Source organism: Fundulus heteroclitus, unplaced genomic scaffold (genome assembly GCF_011125445.2).
Source record: "Fundulus heteroclitus isolate FHET01 unplaced genomic scaffold, MU-UCD_Fhet_4.1 scaffold_136, whole genome shotgun sequence".
Lineage (NCBI taxonomy): Eukaryota > Metazoa > Chordata > Actinopteri > Cyprinodontiformes > Fundulidae > Fundulus > Fundulus heteroclitus.
The window spans coordinates 352,821-377,418 of record NW_023396548.1 but is presented as its reverse complement, the minus strand read 5'-3'; the positions used below and the strand labels follow the sequence as shown (position 1 = coordinate 377,418).

The following is a 24,598-nucleotide window of genomic DNA, read 5'->3' as shown; positions in this document are numbered from 1 at the left end:
ATGTTTTCTCAAAGATAATATATCCTGGATTTAACATAGAAGCAGCGAAGATAAACTAAATTGGAGAAATGTGATCTTTTCTTTTTCATCAGGAAACTGTGGATCAGGTGAAAATGTTTTATTAATTTTTATTGCGACTTCCTAATAAAACATAACTGTAGTAGTTCACCCTAGAGGTAAGAAATGTAAAAGTTGCTTTGAATCTCCCTGAGACTGGTTATGTACAATTTTGGTGATATTGCGAAAGTAAAAGAAAGATGATCGATTGAAACCAGTTTAAGAGTGAGAGAGTTGGTCCTTGCCAAAGTTATCAGTGAGTTAGGACATACATGACAAGTTAGAAAGTCCTGTAAGTAGTCCCTCTTAAACATTCAGTGTACTACAGAAGTGACTTCTGCTGCTATCACCAAGTGAATATATATATATATATATATATATATATATATATATATATATAAAACCGTGAATGTACATATGACATCATCTGCCTATTTCCTTTGTATTTTTATTCTTATTTTTTTCTCATTTTCTTTTTGATCCACTGTATATATGAAGATACGCTGTATATAACTGATGCACCTTTTCCTACTTTTGGCACCTTCTTCTGACTATTGATTGACTATTGAGCCGATGGGACACGTGAATTTCTCCAACGTGAGATCAATAAAGCCTATCTTATCTTATTTTATCTTAATCCAGTGGGTCTCTTTGATTTAGCCCTTTTTTTGCTTTAAAAATTGCCGATAGGACAGGACCAGCAAATAAAATAGAAAATAATCCCAACCATATATTACACATGGAGGATACATTTATTTCATTTTGGTGGTTCAGATACAATCTCCAGATTCTCTGGCGTTCCTTCATCATTCACCAGTGCTCCTGTCATGGCCGTTCTTTTTCCAGGCTCCTGTTGCCTGGTTCGATGCCACTTCTACTGCTGCCATTTTTCTCTAAGCTCATAACCTCAGGAACACGCTGGGTTTCCAGGCAATGTTCCTCCTACTGCCACTCTTAGCAGCCATGGGCCGGTTGCAGTGCTGTCTATCTACTTGGATTTCTCCGGCTGATGATCCGCAAGCCTTTTGTCTCTTCAACCATTTTCTACAACCTTTACAGACGGATTTTATATCTGAGAGTCTTTCGTACAACATTTATAGCCCTGCTTATTAGCACCAGATAAACACCAGTGCGACATCTTTGGGCATTAAATCCTAAAAACTTTAGCGAGCCGCTGTAATTGCTATAAAAGATGGGTTAACTGGTTTTGCACAGTTCTTCAGTTTTTTTTAACTCAATAGTTAGTTTCACAATAAACTATTATAATTGCTGTGCTCAAATCATTAATCATGTTGTTGGAATAAAAAGATGAGCTCCCAAATGCTCCTTTTAAGATCCAGCCCTTATGGTAACCACGCAGAAACAGAGCCATGGGGGGCTGAATACTTTTGTAACCCTCTGTTATGTTCTACAGAACGGATCAGAAACCTGAGCGGCCCCATTTCAACAGAGAAAAGAGTTGACAAATAATTTATCAGTTTAAATATTTAGAAGCCGTGCAGAGATCCCTAGATAACAGAGGGCTCAACATCAAAGTGGGAATAAAAATTCAGTGAACACTGATTATTATGTCGCATAAGCATCAGGCGGAACAATTTCCATGTGTCCAAATCCCAGGGCATGCATACATGCATGCTTTTCAGTCCTGCCCTGACCTTTCCTGTTTCCCCTGTCCTGACGGGAAGGTGTTGAGAAGGCGTATGCGGCAAATTAATTTGTACCTCACAGAAACAAAGCTTTGATATCAGGCCAAATGAGAAAAAAAATTAAAAAAGAAACTAAATGGCAGGAGGCAGAGGGTTCCTGAAGAAAATCTAAGTGGGTTTCTGCTTGTTTCCAATGTGAACAGATTGGAGATCAAAGTTCCTCAGCTCTGCTTCAGCAGACAGCTTCCTGTCGTCTGTCTTTCAGAGAAAAAAAAAAAAAAGCCTCCCATCTGCTTTATTTCCAGAAAGCCACTACCTCCCAGAACATCCTGTATCTCTGTAGGAATGTTTTCTGAATTGACATGTATTCATAGCCTCAGCCTGTAGGATGATGATGTGAGAAACATCAAACAGCTGAGCTCATCTGCCTGGAGAAAAGGTCAATGGCAGGCTCATCCTGAACATGTAAATTATTTACACTCGTATCCGCACAGGACCGGCAATTAACTGGCAATATTCTGGTTTATCACAATGTTCTAACTTACCAAAGAAGAACATTTGGAATATTTAATCTTACTGTAAGAAACATCTGTTAGCATGTTACATGAAAAGAAACGCAAACGCACTTTTTAAACTTTTCCCATCAAACATTCCGTCTTTTTCACGTTTCAAGTTTCTTAAAGCTTTAACACACAGTGAAAAGGCTTTCTCTGATCTCAATATGATTTCATTTAGGAGTTTCAGTGTGGCACATGCTGTGTTATTATGGTCAGGAAGCCTGGCGTATTGATCAAAACAATTTTAAAAGATCACAGGAAATTCTGGATCACAACAAGGGTAACAGCAAGAAACGAGAGCAGGATGAAAGCTTCTAATCTTAAAATAAAACCCCACTCTTTTAATGTTGGCTCCCTTGTTTACAGAGCAGCAGATGGAAAGCAGTGTAATTCCCTTTTTACAATTCAAATTATAGCATATGATATGTAAAATAATAGTGATTCATCAGATGAGCAATTTTAATTAAGTGATTAACTGTGTCATCTGTTTTTTCAGACACTTTCCAAATGCTAAGATAATGCTACTTCCTCCAACTGTGTCTGAAAATCTGAAAGCAGTTAACCAGAATGTGTTGTTCAGAATGCTATGATTTAAGAAAATGGTGAATAGCTAGTTTAGGATCGTTAGTTTTACTTTTAAACTTTGCGTTCAGATGTCAAATAACAATAAAACACATTTAAATGTAGCAAAAAGTGTTGCACAAATAAGTCCATGTTTATCGGACTTATGATAAACCATGATGTTTGTAGAGCTAACAAAGGTATATACACAAAAAAACTGCAAAATACATTTAAACCAAGGCATTGCAAGGCAAGTTCATTTGGACTGTAAGGAAAACAAAATCACTGATGGACAATGTCTCTACCCCATGCATGGAGCTGTTGCAGAGCTGGAGAGCTCTTTCAGTGACAGACTGATGCACCCCAGATGCTCTAAGGAGAGCTTCCGCAGGTCCTTCCTCCCAGCTGCAGTCAGACTTCATAATCTTGGCTGCTCCCAACAGATATAATAACTGTTTACATCATACTAATTGTTGCACAGGTTTCCGATTCAACCATTACTTGTTTACACTGCCAAATGCAAAGGTAACTTGCACAGGAATCATCACACCTGTTACTTAATTAGTTATGTATTAGCGAGAATGAAAAAAGCTTGTTGGGTAATTCCCATGAATTCCATGCATGCATAGACCGATGCACATTTACATCTACATGTGACAAAAAACAAAGGAATATTCACAGTTTACATCTGATTGAAGTTGTTTCCATGACTTCGAGGCAGGGGGCGTAGCTGTGGGTGGGCCTAGATGGGCCTCGGCCCACCCACTTTGTGTCAGGGCCCATAAGATGAAGTGGCTTTCCTTTGAAAAAAACTAAAAACTTTTTAGGGGTCACAATAAAAGAAAAGAAAATGAAGTCGAAAAAAATTTAATTTATGTTTGTCACAAACATGAAAACAACAAGCTTCAACAACAAGCTTTACTAGTTCTCAGTAAACCGGCGGCATTCGCTTTAGAGCCAAGGGACTGTAATAAGCTGAATGCAAGGAAATGCGGGAAACACCACATTTATTGAGAAACAGTCAGCATGTAAAGGTGATGTTGGACATTGTCATGATGTGTGCCAGACGGGACATTCGTCTTAGGGGGCACAGAGAAACAGAAGAGGACTGGATTTGTTTTTGGGGTAGGGGAGCTGTGGGGCTGATGCTTCGACTTGTCCTTGAATTCAGGAGCACATACTCAATGCAATTGCACGTTAATGTCGGTGCATACTTTTAAGGGGCATTTTTAGGGTCTTGTAACATTGGGAGCTCCAGCACAGACCCCTCATTCCCCTTCCACCCTCTAAAAAGAGCGATTCACAATCTGTATTTATTAATTTTCCCCACGATGTTTATCCCTCGTGCACAGCGCAGAACTGAAAAGAAGAATTGTTTCCACCCCCGTCACTACGTCGACCTGGTATCATTGAACATAGAATATGCTGGCATCAGACAATCAGTTCTCAAATAGCCTAATGTTTTTCTATAGCCATCTAGGCTGTGTAGAAAAGTGAGACGCAGTAAAGCACAGAGCCTAAAGGGCTGTGCCTATACAGAATTTGGGGTTACGATACATAAAAAAAAATGTTATTTCATATAGTGATACTCCTGTAGGCTTAAGACTAAAGCTAGTGGGTTAAAGGCGAAGCAGGCGGCCGTGCCTCACTGGGTCCGGTTGGAGCACAAACATGAAACATCTGCTTGGAGGACAACTTCAAATCATTCTTTGACATGCGTAATTACACACTTAGAGGCGCCCTGTGCAAATACAGGGGCTAAAATGTCTGGTCAGGGTGGAGGTTGAGATGACAAACCTGTTGCTGTGAAAAGTGATGAATAAGGTTATGAAATGTAACAATTTACAAGAGCAGAAGCAGATCAGAGGGGGGAAAAACAAAAGATGGATAATGCGTAAAGACGCAGCGTAACAACCGTCGCAGCACTTGAAGCATGCGGCAAACCGTATTTTCCCCCTTTGTTAACTGTAATATTGGGTTTAATAAAAGAAAAAGAAATAGCATTAAAAAACAAATTTGTTTTTCCTGGGCGTCCGGACCGATGATGCGACGGCAGCTGTTTCTGACTGACATCACATTCAGAAACAGGCTGCCACAGTTTAAATGAGTCAGAACCCACTCTGCAGTGTTTTTGTAGCTCTAATTGATCTCATAGGTAATGATCGGTCTGGATAATTTTTTTTTCCGCTGTCAATTCAAGGATGTTCACTTGAACAGAGAAGGTATTTTCTCCCTCCCTCCACCCTGTATTTTCTCCACAGTGAACTTACAAACGGGCAACTTACAAATAAACTTACTTTCAACAATAATTTTTTGGCCCACCCATTTTTTTCAGGCCCTGTCGTAACCAATTTCTGCCGACGCCACTGCTTCAAGGTGTGTTACATTATTATATGAAGCTAAATGTGATTCTACTTCTTTATTCATGTTTGCACCATAAAGGCTCAAACTCTTGGAAAAAAAAAAAAAAAACATCAGGTTCAATGCTCCTTGGGTTAAATGAAACTGGATGGAATTGTGCTTAAGTGGATTTGGGTGAGTTTTTATTACTTTTATACTTAATTGCGTGGACACTTTCTCTCATTCAGTTTTGTTTATGCCAAATTGGGTGTATTTGTATGTGTATGCAGGCTTTGTACATGAGGCCCATGGACACAAGTTTTGCACTTTTTCCAACTCTAAGAGTTATTCCGCACCTTGTCTTGTCAACTTGCATCAGTTGTTGTTTAGAGACACAACCTGTGTTCCTCTTCCTCATGGTGTGATGAGCTGTAGGTTCTGACTTCAGGTCAGCTCAGATGATGTTACCTGCAACCGTGTTTTTATGTGTGGCTTATTATGCGTGCCTGTGTCTTACATTTCTAAATGAGTATGAATCTGTCTGAGCTGTGTATTCGAAGCACCTGAGTGGGAATGTCCGTCTGTATAACACATTCCAATAGTCATGTAATTTCTGAGCATTTACTTTAAAATCATTTCAGCTGTGTTCTGATCCGTTTGATCGCTCATACATTCATTTCCAACAGTGTTTTTTTTTTTTTTTCGAAGAAGCGATTCTTATACACAACAGGGAATGTGAGCCTGCACCCTCAGTGCAATTACACCAATGAATGGGGACACTAATTGACTGGAAGCTGAAGTTTCCCCCCCTGCAGAGGGTAAACATTGTAATTTCTGCTCTGGTTTTGACCAACAAACATCAGGAGACAATTTACAGTTGCTTTTCTCACAGCGCCATGCCTTTTAAGCTCAGACAGTAATTTGAAGCAGATTCCACACATGCAGTGGGTGGAAGAGAAGCTTAAATATTCATGACATCTGAAGCTAATTGTCCTAATTCGTCTGTGAGAAAAACCAATAATGATCAACTTTAAGCTTACAAACAACCCTCAGACTCGTCTAAGTGGTCAAGTGTTTAATATACTCGAACCATCGTTCATAGCCTTTTAATAACCTGTTAATTATCCTCATCCACCAGGTTCAGGTAATTCTTTCCCTTAAATTAAAGTGTTTTGGACACAGAGAGTGCTTTTGTACGTGAGGAGACATCCACCCTCTCTGTCTCTGCTTCCAGAGTGCTCCCTCCATCCTTTTACTGCGTTACCAACAGGCAGAGAGATTTTGAGACGAAGCACTTCAAGGAAACAAATCATCCTCATTTGGTTGAGAGTTCTGGTTTTCCATAGTTCAAAATGCTTTTATTGTTTAAGAAATAGTTTTTAAATTACTGATCCACTTTGAAAAACAACAAGAAAGCGGAGGGTATATTAATTATGTTTAAAATGTTCTACACTGTTAGGCTTTCTGGATCTAAAATATGTGGTGTCACCTTTAGGTTTCATCGCTCCAATTAATCTCCTCCATGAGACCTTGCAGCCTAATTTCATTGAATTCCTGTTGTAATGACCCTACTGATGCAGGTACATATGATTTGAACTGTCTGATATGTTAAAATGCACATCAGGTTTAGTCAGTTTATGACGGAGAACATTTAATTCCTTCCTCACCTTTCTGTTAAATGAATGTCAGCATTTGTTAATTTAATCAGCCTCATGTTAGAGTCAGAAAAACATTTGCAGGATATTACTGCTCCCATCTAAATATCAGGAGCGGATCTGTTGAACACGGAGACAGAAATCACACACAGGAAGTGTGAAGCTCTCAGATCAAACAGGGAGAAAGTCATCTGAAGGTAACGCGCGCCGCTCTTTTCTCCGCTCCTGTTTAATTTCTGATTATCACACAGCTATGCGGAGCGTTTCCGCTGCATCGCCCTGTTTGCTCAGGGCTCTTCTCCAGCGAGGCAATAACTGATGAATATTTAAAGCTCTCTGAAATGGATCGTCAGGTTCATTCCAGGTGTCAGCAGTTCCTCCCTCCTGATGAGATGACCAGACTCTCTGAAAGATCATCTAATAAGGGGCGGCTGACACACTGATCTGAAGTCATCCGAGCAAACGGGAAACTGGAAGTTAAACTGGGCTCCAAAGTCTTCTGCAGAACTGTGCTTTAAATGTATTACCAATAAAAAAAAAAATACTTTATAATCATTCGTACAACCTCTATATGTAAGTTTACTAAATTATCTTTGCCAAATTGCAAAACAGGAGTCAGTAGCAGGCCCAAAACATTTTGTATTTGGCAGATAACAAAAACCAAATCAAACTGACCAAGCACCATGAAGGCTGCCTCACCACAGGAGTAGAAGTGTTAAATAAAGAACCGAGATTCCCATTAACCATTTCTCAATTGGCTCTGGATTTAGAAATTTCAAATTACTGCCAGTGTCAGATCCACTGAGCTGTGTGGAGGTTGGTGTGTGGATGTGTGTGTGTGTGTGTGTGTGTGTGTGTCTACACCGGCAGGTGTGGCTCTGCAGCTTGCTGTGGACCAATCAGGAGGAGCATAAAGAGGAATAGACACCGCATCAACGACGGCAGATTGTTTCCTCAACCAGCATGGCAATCAGGCCTACAGTTTCTACCTTACTCTTGCAAGTTCTGGGTTTGCTGTCCTCCTTTTTCAAGAAAACTGTCCATGCCTTCTTCGAGTTCTCACGCTCCAGTGCCCTCCTTCCTCCCTCCTTCGACTTTTGGAGAAATCCTCCCAGGATCCCCTTTGTTGATCTGCTTACCGCTCCTCTTGCTGTCCTGCTGGTGCCAGCCGTTCACCAAAATGCTGCAACTTACCTCCAGCTCCCCTGCCTGTCCGCCCTCCATCGCCATCCAGGGAGCTACACGCTCAATCCTGGGAAGAAGAAACAAAGAGACAGCACCATCACCTACCAAACTCAGTCTCTGAGGATCTGCTCACCTTCCCCTGGACCTTTTCCAGGATCAAATCTGTAGGGACTCACCCCGCTCTTTCTTTTAACAACCTTTCCTAATCAGTCGAGACAAGGAAGAATTTCGCCTGCAACTCGGAGGAGTTACCCTCCAGCTTTTTTTGTGCACAATAAATCTGGTAAACATTCTCTCTGTCTTCGGAAATGTTGCACGGAACCAAAACCCGTGACAGTCTGGAATGATTCAGAGTCTATGTTTTGGGGGTTCTGGTTGATTTGCTCCTATTGGATTTAAATAGACACCAAACCTCTCTGTGTGTGTTTGTGTGTGTGTGTGTGTGTGTGTGTGTGTGTGTGTGGGAGGGGGGGGGGGGGGTTGGGGGGCGTTGCCTGGATTGAAATCCTATTGAGTTTCTGTGGCGTGACCTTAGAAAGCCAGCCTGATTGAAAGCCCCGCACTATGACTAAATTAAAGCATTCACGGAGAGAAGAGCGGGCCAAGTTCCTCCCTGATGGGAAAGACTCGCTGCCAGTTATCATGAATAAATGGTGGTAGTTGTTGCTGCCAATGGGGGCAAAGCCGTAGCTTAAGCTTTTTTTTTTCCTCTTTTTAATAAATGTAGACATCTTTGAATAACTGCTTTTCGTTTTCACTTAGATGGTCTTAAAAAAACTAAACACCGTTACATGATCTGAATTATTCAATTGTGTAAAAAAAAAAGCTAAATCAGAAGAAATATTTGAGCAAAGAAATGCTTTATACATAAAATTACTTTTTAACCTAAACATAGACATAACCTGCTGTCTGACAAAAATCAACTGTTTTCTCCCAGACATCTTTTATTGAGACAGACTTACAGTTTTATATCATCTCCTTTTATTCCAATCTTTCTGTAGCTACTAAACAACAATAATTTGTCCATAATTGTTAAAGCCAGTAAAAACAAATACAGCTGTGAGCTCCGATTTAAATCGAGGGAACAAAAGCTCTGTTCATACTTTGCAATGAACACATCTTTTTAAAAAAAAAGAAATTAACGGTTTTCTGTATCTCAACTCCCTTGAGATATATGCAGCTGAGAACCAAAAGAAATCCCAATTTCATCCAAGATTAGTCCAATCAATCAGCAACATTACTTTTAACTATCAGCACTTTATTGACCTCCCTTATTGCTTTAATTTAAGTTTATATTTAATGTTTTTTTCCCCTCAGTGTACCAGCTTTTATTGTTTTTTTATTGATTATTGTCTTAGCTGTTTATTTCTACCAATGTAAAAAAGAATGTCCCCTTTGAGACACAATAAAGGCCTTGAACTCAGGTTGTTCATGCTGGTTAGAAACTCCTACCCAACGATCTCCGGCGCAGCCACCTGACATAGAGGATATATCGTAGACCTGTCCTCCCTGCAGCCTTTTTAATATCTCTCAGTTGGGACTGATTATATCTATTTCTGTTTTTGGCACCCCTGGAAAAAAATATTCCATAAATAAGAATAGTAAAGAAGTTTAACGTGCCAAAACTTGACTTCTGCTTTTAAAATAACAATGTTCTTATTAAGTTGTAATATAAGAAAATCTACGATGTACTATATTTTGGATTATTTGAAAGTTTAATTAAAGGACATATAAAGGCTGAACCATATTATTAAGTATTGTAGCTATATTAATCTTAAATCCTTAATACGGAGGGATTTCTTTGCCAGAGATGTAAAAAAAAAAAAAAGTGTCCTCCTGGCTTGCCAAGTCTGCATAAAATGTGTTAATTATTCACGTCTGTTTTTGAGTGGAGGAATTGCGCAGCAGTTTGTGTTTTTGGACCTGAACACTCCCAGAGACCGTCACACAGCTGGCAGCAGCAGGTCTGCGTCGCCTCTTTTGTTTTAGCCGCTCTGTCTGAGGACGAATCCTGTTAGGAGGGATTAAACCAAGTCGCCTTGTTGGTGTAATGTTCCTGTTTTCCTCAGGCAGTGTCCCCGCGGTAAGGTTTTAGGCCTGTGCCGTCAATCATCCTCTCGACCACTGTCTTCCTGTCACACTTCATCCTGTGAGATTTGTTCAGGCTGCAGGATCATCATTGCCGCCATGAGTCAAAATGAAAGCTGGGCCAGACTTTGATCTACTTAGCGGGTCATAATCTGGGCTCTGACAAGTGACAGAGTGTCAGCAGCCGATAGTGATGGAGAAGCAGCTGGTTGTCTGGGCTACTGCAGCCGCTTGTTCTTACAAACAATCAGGGAGATAAAACAGAAGGTCATCAGTGTAGATGATCACATTGTTATTATTCTGCTTTAATGAATTCCCTCTGAATTGTTGTCAGGCTGGTTCAGACACCGTTCAGGCTCGTTTTAACTGGTTCTGAGTTATTAACATAGAACAGTACCGTCGTGGATGCCTGTTTTAATCCAGCGTCAGACTGGAGGTTCTTTGACATGTTTCACTTTATCATAAGTACAGGGTTGTGAACGGATGGTGCTTGTGAACAAAGTATAGCTCCAGAGAGTTGCTGATTTTGCAAATGTCTTTTCTAACGTTTGCGGTGCCTTACCTTTAAAATCACTGGGAAAAATGAGACACTTGAAAATGATTGGAGCTTTTATCGTGGTTGAGAGATATTAATGTGAGGCTGGGAGGAAATCATTTCGGACTACAGAGACGTGGTGAAGAGAAAGAAGAGAAGCCGAGGAAGTTCCGACAATCTTGAATGAAACAATGTGAAAAGCTTTATTTAGATTTTTTTTTTTTAGAATAAAACTTACATCCCATTCAACATAGAATGTGTCATGAAGTTTTTGTATAATGGTACGGCACACATTAACCATTGTTCCATACGTACTCAGGTCTTGAGGCTGATATGGAAACAGGAAAACAGATATCCGATGCCAGGCTTCCTTCGGTTTGTTTGTGACAGAACATTATCCTCACAGAAGCAGAGGTGGACAGGATATCACCTCCAGAGCTCACCATCCATGGCTGAAAACTGCAAGGAAAGGAAAAGGTGTTTTTTCCTTCTGTACTGCATGTACCAGCATGAGCTCAACAGCCCTACATCCAATATATATATATATATATATATATATATATATATATATATATATATATATATATATATATATATATATATATATATATATATATATATATATATATATACTTCAATAAAACACTGCAACAGCAAATAAAATAGATTTGGCATAACATTATGACCACTGGTAAGTGGATTGAATGGAACACTCTTCATTGTTGCACCTGTTAGTCAGTGGTATGAATCAGGCAGTCATCTTGGTGGGAAGGACAGGAAGGGCTATGGGTATTGAAATTAGCTTGATAACGAGGACAACATTATCATGGCAAGACTTGTCATGGAAGGGTTGAAATTATCCCAATCCATCCAAAGGGAAAGGCGACCAGTCTATCACAGGGGAGAGAAGACAAACAGGACAGAAAGCATGGAATATATACTGTACTCACCTCATCCATTTACATTGGCCAAATAACCTAACATGCAAGCATTTAGGTATGTGTAAGCCAGACTACCCAGAGGAAAATTCATTCATGCATAGTGCATGGAGAGAGCAAGGAAAATCCTAATGCAAAGGCTGACGCTGGGATTTGCACACAGAACCTGCAGTGCTATCAACAAGAACCACAGTTCTGTCCCAACTGAGACATGGACAGTCTTCATGGGGAAGTTAGCAACAGCTCCATTTCAGACATGAATTGTATCATGTGTTGATACAAAGGAATCAGACAAACAAATCATAAAAAAAAAAATCCTGAGTTTCCAAAAGCATTAAAATCGTCCATTTATAACAAAAGATTTATAACAGTGAAAAGATTGATAAAAAATAAATTGTTCAACTTTTAAACTAGATTCAACTTACTAAATAATAATATCTTCAAAAATACGAGTAAAATAATAATAAATTAATGGGGCAGTCGTCCTCCCGAAACATGTTTTTGCTGTGTTCCCTTCACCTGGACAGCGAGCCCCAGCGTCTCTGATGTATCTGACGTTGTGTAAGTGAGCTTTGGCTCCAACAACTGATCTGGGTCAGAACCGTACAGGTGATGAAACGCTCATATGTTCTGACTGAGTTTGGAAACTCCGAACAAGCAGGAGTCAGACAGAGCCTGCCTGAGTCGGATCGCTAATTGCTTGTTCTCATGTCCGTGTGGATTCTGTAAAGTTCTCTTCTTCCTGGTTTCTTAGTTCCAAAAGGCCCCCGGTTCTAAACATCTTTCCATCTGGCATGTAAACCAGAAACGCTCGCAGCTTGCCCTCATGAGAAAAAAAAAGCAGACAGTTGTACAAATAAAGTCATGTAAATATTCCAGAGAGAAAACAACCCTTTGCTGTGCCTGTAAATACACTCTTCCTTTCTGCAGAGCAACGGCCTGAATTGCTCTCAGAATTGTTGATCTTGTGTGTTGTCAGTACATAGTTAATTTCCCCGGGGAGCAGCATGTAAATTGCACGCCACTGAACAGTGCTAATAGCTGTGGTCTTGGAAATATGTTTGGCAGCAGCTTCCAAGAGGCTCGCAGAGGCGCAGCATCCGAGGAGCTGCGCTTCCTGCTCATTATTCCGCAATTGGGAACAAGTGTTTGGGCTCCATCTTTGTATATTGCCTTGTGGTCTCTCTGCAATTTGTCGTTATTATGTTTCTGTTTTTTAGGGGGCGAGGTACATTTTTGTGATTATCAAAGAAGATGAAGCTGCTCACAGCGAGCATCTGCTGACTGGAGACACGGAGGTCTGCAGAGCTCTGACCTCATTGCTGCATCACAAGCTAATTACTGTCAGATTTATAGAAATATTTACAACATCCACCTACACATCTTTCTTACAGGCGCACAAAGTAAACTAACTGCACATCAAGTGAATGGAAAGTAGGTTAAAGCTTTTCTAGTTTTTTTTTTTCCTTCGCTCTGTGCCTATAAAAAGATAACAAAGATAGAAGATGCATAAGGAGAACCGGCACACAGAAAGGGCAAGAAATCCAACAAAGTCAGAGCAGCTACAAATATTGGAGTTGAGTGAAACTTTAACTTCGGACATAATCAAAAATTATCAAGAACTCCATCAGGTAAAATCCTGTCATTCCCTTTTTGGTTTACTTATGACTTTTTTTGCAGAACGCAAAAGCAAACCTAAACCCTTCATTAGCCGAGTCAATCACACGGTGGGCCAAAATTAAAGACTTGGACAAAGCTGTGGCCATCCTTGATATTTAAAAGAATGTCATATTCTTCAATTACAGACAAACAAATCTATCCTTTATGTTTAAGGAACAGACATTTTGCTCCCCGCCTGAAACCAAGTTTCAGATTTCCAGTTTCCACCAGGCCATTTTTAGACGGGGTGGCTTGATGCGAGTCGTAGTAACATTAGGTTACTAATGAATGTCAAGAGAATAGGGAGGCTTGTGGGCTGTGTCTGACATGCCAACAAACCAGCAGAGCATTATGGGATTTGTAATATTAGCTGTGCATGCACAATCTGCCACGGGCCCAGCTCGCACAGACAGTTTGATTTATCTCATGGCTCAAATATAAACTGAGTGGGTCTGAGTTTTACACATATGCTCCACAGGTTTGCACTTCACTAAACAGAGGTCTCGTAATTGTTCTGAGGTTTTCTTGTTTCAGCCTATCTGCCATAAGTATTGATTACAATAATTTATATGCGGTCCTGCTGTACGGACTACCCTCGAACCAAACTGGCCAAACAGATCTACACAATATAGCAAAAAGGACGAAAGCTCCATCCTTATAAGGACTAAAAGCATGATTCAACAATTACAGTTATTATAAATTTTCTTCATATAGTCTAAATGGAAGAAAATTGTAATTTTTTTTTATTTGATTATTGAAGAAACGGATTAAACTAACAGATTATTGAGTAAAAATATTTGGAAATATGTCCTCAAATGATTTAAAACAATGGTACATTTTTACTGTATGAGGTAGCTGGGTCTGAATAATTTCTACATATAAAGAGTGAAAACTGGCTCTAAGTCACAGGGGGGAAGGAAATAAAGTGGAGTCTCGCTCTTCATAGTTTTTATCAACAGTTCTAAACAACATTATCTTTTGCTTAATTTGGAACATCGAGGCTAATTATATAAAAAAACAAATAGGTCTCATCTTGAGCAAACAGACTATGAACAGTGGCGGCTTGTCAATAGGAGGAGCTCCAGTACATGAATTACGAAATAAAAAGTAATTATCACATCTGTTCTCTCCTAAAACGGGTCTGACCTTAGAGAATTCACATTCCATTTTGGGTTTGTTTGAGGTTATTTTTTTGTGTAAATTACACTTTTTAGATGAGTGTCTGTGTATGCTTGGAAACTTTTGTCTTCCATGTGACAAATGTTAAAGACTGTCCTAGAGGTGCAGCCGCACCCGTTGCCAATCAGATCTTTTGGTTTCGTTCTTCATCCAGTTATATTAATTCATCCCAATTTTCCCCTTAAAGTCGCACCCATGGCAGCTCAGATGCCCCGGCGCAAAAGTCACCCGAACATACGGATGCAAACAAAACAACAATAGGACAGGAGGGAATCGCTAAGAAAATTTGGTAATTTACATTCAAAATAAAAGCTTCACAAGGCTTTCCCTGGAGGAGTGGACTGAACAGACTTTAAAATCCAGCAGCAGGAAAGTGACCATGATCAGATTCATTTTTAAGCAGAATAACAGAACCTACTTGCTGTTAAAGGTCAGCATCCACCCCCATACACTTATACATTTTAAGTTATCATTTAGGATTCTTCCACACTTATTTATACGCACATAATGTAAATGCAATTTGTAACTCAAAGGACAAATTCTGAGTGTTTAGCCCCATTGTGTTATATAAGATACATCTGCATTAGTGCTCTAACAACTAATCGTAACCTGTTGGTGCATTTAGTGTCTTTGAAGCTGTTAATGATGTCACAGCCACCCTTTAGGTTGCAAGTCAGAAAACAGTGGGCTTTAATTGTTTTGCTGCCAACTACCAACTGAAATACAGGTACAGAAATACAAGGTAATAATGTTTCTGTAGTTTGTATAACATAAGAAACATTTTTAGAGATCAGTATTTTACTGCATTGTGTGGAAATGAGAGAAGTATCAGATGTGCTTCATTTTTGCTTTCTGCTGAAAACTGTTACTACATTCTGTGTATATGGCAGCCATGCAGCTAGCTCCAACGTTCCCAGCTAGTATTTCTACCCCAGTGAGGGTCCTTCTTGTTTTTCTGACTGATAACCTGTAAAATGAGATCACAGAGAATGTGTATGGAAAGAAATCGGGGTATATGTTTATTTTCTGTGCTCTGACAGAATATACATTTTAAGATCTTGTATCTACAAATGGTAAATTACTTGTACTTGTATAACACTTTAACTTGTCCGACAACCCCAAAGCACTTTACACTACAATCAGTCATTCATTCCTTAATTCACAGACACGCATTCACACCCTGACAGTGGTGAGCTATGTTAGCAACCACAGCTGCCCTGGGGCAGACTGACAGAGGCGAGGCTGCCATACATCCCTGCCACCAGGCAGGAAATTCAGGTCAAGTGTCTTGCCCAAGGACACAACAACTGAGACAGTCGGAGCAGGGGATCGAACCAGCAACCTGCCAATTGCAGGACAATCAGAATCAGAAATACTTTAATAATCCCAGAGGCAAATTGTTGTTTCAGTACAATCGCCATAACATACACAAACAAATATCACAAACATTTAGAGGCCACAAAAAAACAAAGGTGAGAGGGAAAAAAACATAACTCTGCACAAAAAGCACAAATAAGACGAAACACATATAGCAGAAGGTAAACATTTGAGACTAGTCGCGTGTAAGTTAATCAGTTTATATGAGCATAAGCTATGTGTGTCTCCTTATGTTCCACCCTGCGCTCTTTGATTTCAGAGCACGGGTCTCCTAAAGGTTCCTGAGGCTAAAGGAAAACTGTAGGGGAGCTTTTTCCTTTTGTGCCCCATCTTTGTGTGACAATTTTCCCCAAGACAGGTTTTTAAAGCAAAGCTAAAGACCCACATGCTCACTTTATCACAGGCAACTTAATCTGTTTAACACTTAGTTTGAATATGCTTTATAAATAAAGTTATTATTATTATCATTTGACAGAAAATAAACACAGGTAACTGATGCCCTCAAAAGATAGTCACAAAATGGGTACGTGTTTAATTTAAAATGGTTCTTTATGGTCTTGTGTTTTCTTTGTAATTGTTTGATGTTTTAAAAAGCTAATAACATGAAGTTAAAGTGTTAGTAAAGCTAGTTACTTATTTCAAAAGAAGACAATGTTGTGCTGAATGTGCATCAGCTGATTTGGTGGACGACTCAATCATTTTTGACGTGTCAAGCTTTGTTAATTATTTTCAGTATGTAGCCTTGGTCGTAATTTTATTGATGAGACTGTCAAATGTGAACGTTGAAAAGAACTAAATGTATTCACTAAAAACGGTTTGCTGTCAGATAAGCTGGATTCTCCAAAGGGGTAATGTAAATTGATGAGATGTAACATTTGAAGTGAACAGAAAACTTACTGCTCTGTGACCCTTGTGAGGCTGTTCCAGACAATTGCTCAGCCATTTGCCAGCTCATGGACACAGGTAAGACTTTACACAAACAGTCTCAGCTCAATCTGCTTAGACAGAAAATAAAACACCTGGAAGGACTGATGCCCTCAAAAAGGAGGTCATTCTCATTTAATATCTTAAGGAGTAATTCAAGGCATGATTCAAAAAAGGCATTTGCTTTTTTAATTGTTTTCTTTCAATGTGCATAACAATGTTATATGACATTTTTTAAATGTATACACCAGTAACTCACTGTGGTTGCATACAAAGTTTTTACGAAAGATTATCACGTCCTGCTCATGTATTAGTTGTAATTTTGGCTTTTTACTCTTTGTTTTTGCACAGTTTGTTAGTAAATAAAGCCTTTCATGTTTATTTTGTAATGATTACTGCTGGTGAACCCGACAGAACCAGACCAGGCAGATGAATTTTGGCTGAAGGTGCAAGCAGGCAGGTATGAGCAGGAGACCAGAGGATGCAGGTAGTGAAAGATCAGAACAGGTGATGCAGAAATCATGACAAAAAGCTAAATTACATTGTGTTACACAGTCATACATTTGATTAGGTCAGGGGTCACCAACATGGTGCCCGCGGGCACCAGGTAGCCCCCAAGGACCATATGCTGGGCCCTCAAGCCTGTTCTAAAACTAACACAACCATCTAGTGAGTAGCTCAACCATCTAGTAGCTCACCCGCTACTACCATCTAATGTAGAACAGATTACTAGATCAATGTGTGCTTCTGTGCTTTTTTGTTTCTCTTGTTGTGTCTCTGTTCTGTCTTCTGTAACCCCAGTCGGTCGAGGCAGATGACCGTTCATACTGAGCCCGGTTCTGCCGGAGGTTTTTCCTTCCCGTTAATGGGTGGTTTTTCTTCCCACTGTCGCTTCATGCTTGCTCAGTATGAGGGATTGCAGCAAAGCCATGTACAATGCAGACGACTGTCTCTGTGGCTCTACGGTTCCCCAGGAGTGAATGCTGCTTGTTGGGACTTTGATGCAATCAACTGGTTTCCTTATATAGGACATTTTTGACCAATCTGTATAATCTGACCCAATCTGTATAATATGATTAAACTTGATTTTGTAAAGTGCCTTGAGATGACATGTTTCATGATTTGGCGCTATATAAATAAAATTGAATTGAATTGAATAGTGAGCTGCATCTAGAATGTTATTTTACTCTGTTTCTCTACTTTTGCAATCACACATGTAATTACATAAATTTAAAAATGACAATATTTAAAAAAAAAAGGGATAAAAAATATGTTTATTGGCGAACTGTTCTAGTTCAAAGGTCAGTACAGGTCGCCCTTCGTGTGACACAATACCGATGATTAGCTCTCAGTTTCAAAAAGCTTGCTGACCCCTGGATTAGGTCTTCATATCTTCCATTAGCCTCCTTCTGGATGAAGATCTCTACAACCAATTAGAATGGGGCTGTAACACAGTTTTGTTGCTGGACTCCTCACGTGGTCATGCTGTTAACACTGCTATCATGTTCCACCCAGAAGCCCAATACACTGTCACCACATTAATAAAAAAAATTAATAAAAAAATTGCACCCTTAAAAGTCTCCAGAAACCTTCACCCTCTTTCATAATGAAAGATCCTCCGATAGCAAGCTCTTCGCAGTGTGACCTCTTTGTTTTGTCACGTCCTAGATTTAAAGGCTGATTCAGATTACTCCAGACCACCCCTGTCTCATAGTAACTGTGAAGATGTATTTTTCCATCCAATTTTCACAATAATCTCCAACTTTGAATTAAACCAAACTTAACTTTTTACTAATTATGTTTTATGAGGGTGCAAACTTTGCTCAGCGCTACATGTGCTGAGGCTATACGACTCAATGAACAACAACATATCGTCTTTGTGAAAGATTAAAGCTTAGGCTGCTGAGTTGCTCAGCGAACATATTTGGGCTGAATCCAGTTCAGTCTAACAAAATTAAAAGCCTACATCGTAAATATTTAAATTGGCTTATATTTAAATTGGCTTATATAACAGACCACAGATAAAGACCCAAACAGAAAAGAAGGTACCAAGCCATCCTTCCTTACATTTTCTATCCATCCACCTGCCAGTCTGTTCATCAAACAACTCAGCTTTATAGTCATCCATCTATCATTTATTCCGTCCATCCATGATCTTCTATCTTCTTCTATTTGAGGAAGCTCATTTTGGCTGCTTGTATCCGGGCTCTCGTTTTCAGGCACGATTCATATCCTATGACCTTAGGTGAAGGTTGGCATGCCGATTAACTAGCAAACTGCGAGTTTCACCTTTTATGCGTCACCATGAGAGACCAGAGCAGTGCCCTCATTTCTGCAAACGAAGGCCCAATCCACCTATTGCTAGGGCTGAATCCGCCTACCTTACAGGGGAAGCTAATTTCAGCCAGGATCTTGCTCTTTCGGTCATGATCCATATCTCCTGATGATAGGCGAGGGCATGAATGTCGACAGGTCAAGCACAGCCTTTTCTTTATCATAACAACCCAGAGCAGCGCCTGTATTACTGTAATCAGATTTTCCGTCCCATGAACAGGGAAGGACTGGGTAAAAAGACCTGTGGATTTTAAGAACGGGAACTCCATAGATAAAGAGGTTACTCTAGGATGTTTGAGTGTGGTAAGGTAGGAGGGAGAAGTGTGACATTTGTTCTGGTTGTGCATCAGTGGTTCGTATCATTACCCATTAAGACCTACTAGGGGGTGGTAAATGGTTGAGTGAGAGTATTTGATACCCATGTGGCTTTTAAGTACCATCCGATCTTTGTAAGAGATCCTTGCCCAACGTGAGAGCTGCAGCAACAGTCTTGGCACGCAGTTGAACTTGTTCTATGTGTGGGTTGGACTTATAACTAATAATGTTAGTGGTGTTCATGGACATCATCTCAAGGGACATTCATGGGGAGGATGATATCTGGTTTGAAAACTTCAGTGTTTCGTCTTTGGTTTTGATGATTTGGTTATGTGTGCTTCTTTAGGCCATGACCTCCACCATGCACTGGAGAGAGTCAGCTCTTTTTTAATCTGAGTCCATGGCTCAGTCTTTGGGCATCTGGACATTTAGAAAAAAATAAACAAAAAGCACATGTTTGCCTTAAGTGAATTAAGTTGTTTCTCCCCGTCTTCGGTTAAATTAAAACTGCATGTGGGATTGTAGAGCTATAACTAATGACGAGTCTGTTTTGTTTTTTTCTGTTGAAATCTCCTGAAAGGCTTCAGTCATATCTCCCTGCATCTGATGATGGATGCTAATTACAGCAGCTGATGAGGGATGAAGAGCTCTGATGGAAATCATCAGGAGGGAGCAACCACTGGGAGAGATCAATGATCCTCACACCACTCTCGTTGGCACCCCTGGTAAAGATATGTAAAAAGACTTAAAATAAATTCATATTCGGCAGCATCGTCTTAGATATTTACAAAAATCCACCTTTTCCCAACTGGCTCAATGTACTCAAAGTATAAGAAACACATTGGGATAATAATATTAATAATAAAAAAAACTTTACCGGCGCTATAACCCTCTTTCTGAGCCTGAGCAAATGTCAGCAGACAGGCGAGATGCACAGATACTGTTTTTTTAAGTCAAGAAGAAGAGAGCCCATACGGTTAGTAAACGCTCAGCAATTAGATGTGTCCAGAAAAGAGATAGGGTTAACCCTCATGGCCAGTATTAATTATGTTGGAGTATCTGTGATGCTGTGGCCCTGTGGGACATACATTCTAGGAACTCTGATGTCCTTTAACAGGAAAATAAGAACGGATAATCTCAGGCTCTGTCAGCAGGATATTGATGCAAACCATCGACACAGACGTGGTTCATCAGACCCAAATTCAAAACAGCCCTCCCAGTCAACAAATCTAAATATTATTGTTTTAAATCCTGCGGGTAAACCTGAAAAGTATAGAGAATAAGATAAAGCTGAATGAATTATCAAAGATCCCACTCTCTAAGATACAACATATAAGAGACGTCTTGTTAGCAAGACGGGAACAATATAGTCAGCACTACATCTGACTACTTTTTTTGTCTGCATATAGACATAGAATGGATGTTTTTGAAGCTTTAACTGTCAGCACATTTTCTTTAAATCTGTAGTTGGTAATCCTGTTCAGAAACACGATTTGTTATACTTGGTGGAAGAAAAATAAATAAATCAGACCTCTGTTAGAGCTGCAGGCCTATAAAAAACTCTGACCAATTCCCGTCAAGTGCAATTGTCCCAACTTTAATAAAAATGGATTTCTCAACCTGAAACTAAACACTAAATGTTTGTGTAAGATTGTGAGTCATGTCTGATCTTTGAAATATTTTTAATTGATTATTTCACATTATGATAAAATGTCATGACAAGACTCTGGTTGAGGATGTACTTGACTTTATTTAAAATTTTCAGAAAGATTGTGAATATACAACACAAATTATACACAGCTGAGTTATTTTACGAACTTCTGTGTTTTTGTGCACGCCCTGTCTTCTCAGGCCCCCAAACTCCCAGCAGATGGCCGTTCACACTGAGCCGGGTTCTAGATCTGCTGGAGGTCTCTTACCCTTAAAGGGGGGTTCTTCTGTCCACTGTCGCCACATGCATGATCAGAATGAGAGATTGCTGCGATGTCAAGGACTTGATGCATGTGGCTGCTTTCCTTTGAAAACTTTTGCCTACCTGGAATTATGAAGTGAGCTTGACTGCCTTGTGTTAGAGCTGAGATCAGATCGTGATGCAAAGTATGCAATTGACCTTGAATCTGAGTGACCGGAAGAAAGAGATTCAATATTTCTGTTTATTAACTAGACTTTATGGTAAAGTACCTTGGGACACATAGTTTTATAATTTTTGCTATACAAATAAACTGAATTGAATGTTTTTCTTGGCATAACCCTCTCCATTTATTTGGGCTTGGGACCAACACAAGGAGCTCAAAGGACTCTGGACCCTTGTGGCTGGATTAATATGTCTGTTTTTATTTATTTATTATTTAAATTTTTTTTATATAATTTTTTTATTTTATTTTTTATTATTAATTTATATAATTTAGGAGGAGGACTAAATGGAAAAGACAAAGAAAGGGTCAGAAGGGGTGGGGAATAACCTGGACATGTCTCTAGTAAAACCATAGGGCGACACAGACAGGGGATAAACAACCATACAGGCACAAGATCAATTTACAGAGACCAATTAATCTAAAAAGCACATTTTTGTAGACTGTGGGAGGAAGCCGGAGCACCCGGAGAGAATCCACGCATGCACGGGCAGAAGGTCCAAACTCCATGGAGCCAGAGCTCTTGCTGCAAGGCAACAGTGCTAACAACTGCGCCACCGTGCTGCCCCACTCCACTCACCAGGGTAAAACTAGTTACCCTGGTAAGGAGCCAGAACTTTTTCATTTGCAAGAAAATTTTGTGCCGAGGAATGCTTGACATTTTGCGATGGTTGACATTTTCAAAAGGGGGTTAAGGTAAGGGGCTAAAAGTTAAGGTTGGGGTTCAGAAAGTATTTTTGTCAGTTTGAGGTACAGCAGTGATCAGTTTTCAGACTGAGATGGAGCCTTTTTAGAATTTTTAAAGACCTTGGCAATCTTTCTCATGAAAGATTTCTTTTTGGGTTTGCTGTGCTGTAATTTGTCCATCTCCCGTTGCAGGTTTTTCAGTTTCTCTATCAGGTTCTGTGTTGACGTTTTTCTTCACTTCTGCCTCTTTCAGAAGCTCCTTTGTTGTTGCAACGATCTCTACAAGGCAGGACTTCTCTGTTTGCCACTCCTGCCTTTCATTATGCAGAACCTCCAGAACGTGTTTCCTAGCTGCTTCCACTTTTCTAACAGCTTTCTGCTGCTCTGTCAGAAGCCTGGACTTTTCCTGCGCCCAGAGCTGTCTTTGGTTCTCCATGTCTTGCTCGATTTTGACCAAAGCAGCCTGCATTTCACAGCTTTCCTTCACTTGCTCAGCCAAGCAGCTCTCAGCCTCTTTTGTTCTGGTTCTCTGAGCAACCACAGCTATTTCCAGTTCAATGACTTTTCTTGCAGCGACTTGATGACTTTGGTTCTTTTTCTGCTGCTCCAAACGCAGAGCAGCTATCTCCTGCTCTGCCTGAGCTTTCTGTGACTCTAACTGCTTCACCAGCCGCTCCAGCTCATCTCTTTCTTGTCGTTTGGTCAGAAGATGGGATTTTTCCTGCTCCCGCTGCCGTTGCTGGTCCTCCAAAGTTCTCTCCATGAGGACCAAAGCAGCCTGTAGGTTAGATGTTTCTTCTTTTTGCTGGGCTAAGCAGTCCTCAGCGTCTTTTGCTCTGTTTTTCTCTTCAGTCAGGTCTTCCTTCAACTGTTCTGTCCTTTTGATGGCATCTTGATGCTCCTTGTTCTTCCTGATCAGCTCGTTATACATGGTAGCAACCTGATCTTCATGCTTAACTGTCTGCTCCTGCAGCTGATATTTCAGCTGTTCCGCCTCAGATGTTCGTTGGTTATTGGTCAGAATACAAAGTTTTTCCTGCTCCCACTGCCGTTTTTGCTCTTCCAAATTGCTCTCCATTTTGACCAGAGCAGCTTGTAATTTAGAGATTTCCTCCATCTTCTTGGCCGAACAGATCCCAATATCTTTTGTTTTGTTCTCTTCTGCGATCAGAGATACTTTCAGCTGATCGGCCCTTCTGATGGCATCTCGACGGCCTTTGTTTGTCTTAATCCGCTCATCATACAGAACAGCAACGTCGTCTTCATGCTCAGTTTGCTGCTTTTCTATAATCTGAGTCAACCTCATCACTTCATGTCTTAAAGCCTTTTTCTCCCGGTCGTCCTCATGTTGGTGGACCGGTGCAGCTGACATTGGATGTTTTCTTGCGTCTTCAGGTTTTGGGGAAGACGCTGGCCCAAATGTAACTTTCCTGGTATTCTCTGCTTTAGATCTGGTCGACATGTTGCCGCTTCGACCCGATTGGTTTAGAAAGTAAATGAGGTTTCGTTTTCGGCTCACTCTTCAGAAGAGGAAAATCTTCCAAAGTGTGCAGAGTTCAACTCACCTGGTTTGCTGTCGTTGGATGAACAGCTGGTAAATTTCAGCGTTTCTTCCCGACGGCAGCTATTCTCCACGGATGAACGTCTTCTGACAGATTCTGTAGTTAAAAGATTTGTTGGTTGGTTTTCAACACAAAGCTTCTTTAAGCGTTGACTGGACTGATTTCTCTTTGGTCTTTGAAAAACTGGGTTTTCTCAACACGCAAGAGAGTGACTCGAGATGCATTCGCTATGAGGTTTCTCAAGGAATGGAATTATTTGGTGAAGTCTGTGAAGTCAAAGGCTGGCGATGATGTCACAAAGTTACAGAAGCAATGATGTCATGGAATGGATGGCCAGGTCATGTTTCCTGGCAACAACATGACCCCCGCCCACATCAGCCAAAGGTAAGCTGTGGATATTAAATAAATAAATAATGTGGTGAGTGTATTAGAAAACAGCTTTTAACCCATCAATATTAAAGTTACAATTTCACCCAACACACATCGTTCAGCATCACAGTTTATGTGAATTTAAATGTTCTATTCTGGTTACTTTCCCCAGACTCCCAAAAATAGTTAAAATCAGTTACATATAATCTTTCACAGGGCCTGAAGTCCTATAAAACTAAAAAAAATAAAATTCTACTCAAATAGATTCTGGGAAGGAAGGGAACAGGGAAGGAAGCTTATAGGTTCCAATGTTTTTCTCAATTAACATTTTACTAAGCACAATCCTGACATAGCAAAAAAACAACAACAACAAAAAGAAAACACAAGAACTGAGAAAGCAGAAGAAAATACAAAACACATAGACATCAAACAGCAAAATATTAAATTACTGAGCACTCCAAAAGGAAGCGAAGGCACTACTAATCAGAAGTTTGGAGG

At 40.0% G+C, this 24,598-nt stretch overlaps 1 protein-coding gene across 1 annotated transcript; it reads right to left on the bottom strand.

The window, feature by feature from the left end:
- Positions 1-21,642: 21,642 nt before the first annotated feature.
- On the bottom strand, positions 21,643-23,978 carry LOC105916864 (tropomyosin alpha-3 chain-like). Its single transcript, XM_012851501.3, has one exon. The coding sequence runs from the start codon at positions 23,629-23,631 to the stop codon at positions 22,282-22,284; it is 1,350 nt and encodes a 449-aa protein (XP_012706955.2). The 5' UTR covers positions 23,632-23,978; the 3' UTR covers positions 21,643-22,281.
- Between the last annotated feature and the right edge of the window lie 620 nt (positions 23,979-24,598).